At 57.6% G+C, this 1,939-nt stretch overlaps 1 protein-coding gene across 1 annotated transcript in view; it reads right to left on the bottom strand.

Annotated features, from left to right (window-relative positions):
• Window positions 1–1,939, bottom strand: part of MBTPS1 (membrane bound transcription factor peptidase, site 1) — a 30,927-nt gene that overhangs the window by 16,233 nt on the left and 12,755 nt on the right. The window contains exons 8-9 of the mRNA XM_004704767.2: window positions 1,615–1,682; window positions 545–647 (exon numbers count right to left, since the gene is read on the bottom strand). Coding sequence (XP_004704824.1) covers window positions 545–647; window positions 1,615–1,682 — 171 coding nt within the window. The remainder of the gene's footprint in view (window positions 1–544; window positions 648–1,614; window positions 1,683–1,939) is intronic.

A 1,939-nucleotide genomic window follows, 5' to 3' on the forward strand; every position in this document is an offset into this window, starting at 1 on the left:
GGGGGGGCAGTCTCAGAGGGGCCCGTGGGTCAGTGCCGTGGGAACCAGCCGCTACTGAGACGCCAAGGCTCCTGAGGCTGGGAGCTGCCCAGCAGGCTGCAGTGTGGATGTGGAGCTCAGCAGCCTGCTGGGGCTTTGCTGAGACCTGGACATGTGTCTGCCAAGAGAGCCCTGACCTGCATGCTGCCCAGGACACCGCGTCTTAAACTAGGCAGGTTGTGATGGGCAGAGAGCAATGGAGTTGGGGTGGCTGTCCATCCAGGCTGAGCTGCTCGAAGCTCCCCTCACGCTTCAGGTGTGAGCACAGGGGAGAGGGAGCCCCTGGCCAGCCCAGAGGAGGTGCTCAATGGCCCATCCATCAGGACCCACTCACCCCCAAAGGCGGCGACTCAGACAAATTTTAAGAAGATGTGAGCTGAGAGGGCCAGCTCTCCAGGGCCCTGCTCTCTCTCCTGGTGTCTGGGCCCTCACAGCCCAGCTACCGGGACAGAGACTCCACACTTCCCCACGGCCAGGGCCGCAGGGCGGGCAGAGCCCAGCTTACCCAGGTGGTCATTCCCCGGGAAGAGAAGCGGGCAATGTTGTCCTCAAAGTCAATGCCGCCGACGCCAACCACGTCCATCTGGTCGGCAGGGTTGTTCAGAGTGCTGGGGGCACAGACAGGGTTACTACGTAAGGACAGGGTTTCTCTGTGTGGGGCAGAGCATCGTGCTGGAAGGAGAGCGTGGAGAAATGACGACGGTGTGGACAACACGGAGTTGTCCACGTCAACCCTGCTGAACAAGCAGGTGTTGTGTTGTAGATGTTTTATCACACACACACATACAGACAGACATGCATGCACGCAGACACAGATGCACATAGACACAGACAGTTGGCAGCTGAGACTGGTAGCACCACCGCCTGCTCAATGAGGGATGCCCCCCCATACAAGGTGGCCAGGTTCTGGCTTTCCCGGGCATCCATCGCTCTTTTGTTGGCAAAGGTGAAGACCTGCTCCGTGAAGGTGACGCACAAAAGCCCTTTCCCACCCTCCCTTACCAGTCTGTGAGCCTCCATCCTGAGAGATCAGGTGACCAGTCACCCTCAGGAGGCCTGCATGTCTCTAGATGGCTCCGGCACACCCGACTCCACTTAGTGGTCACAGACAGGGGCAGGGGGACCCCAACAGAAACTGTCAGGAGGTATGTGACTATCACAGCCCAGGTGAGCAGGGTGCATAGAAACCAGAGCAGCCTTGCATGGGTACCTGGGGAAGCTCAAGGATGGGGACGGACAGGTTCCCCGGACACTCTCCTGACTAATGGGAATTCTCACAAAGACCCCAAGCTGAGCTCACAGCTGTCAAGCCAAATTGCCACTTCCAGCAACCCCGAAACACAGAGTCAAACCACTACCCCACGGGCTGTGCTCTCTAGGGAGCTCCCCGGCAGCGGTGCATAAGAAGCACCGGGTGTTCCCTGGCAGCCCAGCATGTACAGCCCAGGATGTAACCACTGTGCCACCAGGGCTGCCCAGACACACAGATGCCAGGCCAGAAACGGACAGCGGTCGCTCTGTAGTTATCCCAGAAGAAAGGTCTTTACAGGCATCTGCCGTGCTGGGGCTACTCACCCATACAGAGGCCCATCGTTGCCAATCGCAGACACCATGATCACATTGTTGGCTGTCAGCTCCCACACCTACAAAATGGGCAGGTGCTTATTAATGGAACTACATCACCGCCAACAATCAATATGCCATGCTCCCCAAACACCACAACTTCTAAACATGTAACTGCAAAGATGTAAGTAGAAGGAGAGCAGCATGAGCCATGCCTCATCTACTGAGACAAGAACTAGGTCTGCTTGAGCCATGCCTCGTCTACTGAGACCAGAACTCGGTCTGCATGAGCCATGCCTCGTCTACTGAGACCAGAACTCGGTCTGCATGAGCCATG

The sequence above is a fragment of the Echinops telfairi genome, unplaced genomic scaffold, assembly GCF_000313985.2.
Source record: "Echinops telfairi isolate 266 unplaced genomic scaffold, ASM31398v2 ScPeMD7_2291;HRSCAF=2852, whole genome shotgun sequence".
NCBI lineage: Eukaryota > Metazoa > Chordata > Mammalia > Afrosoricida > Tenrecidae > Echinops > Echinops telfairi.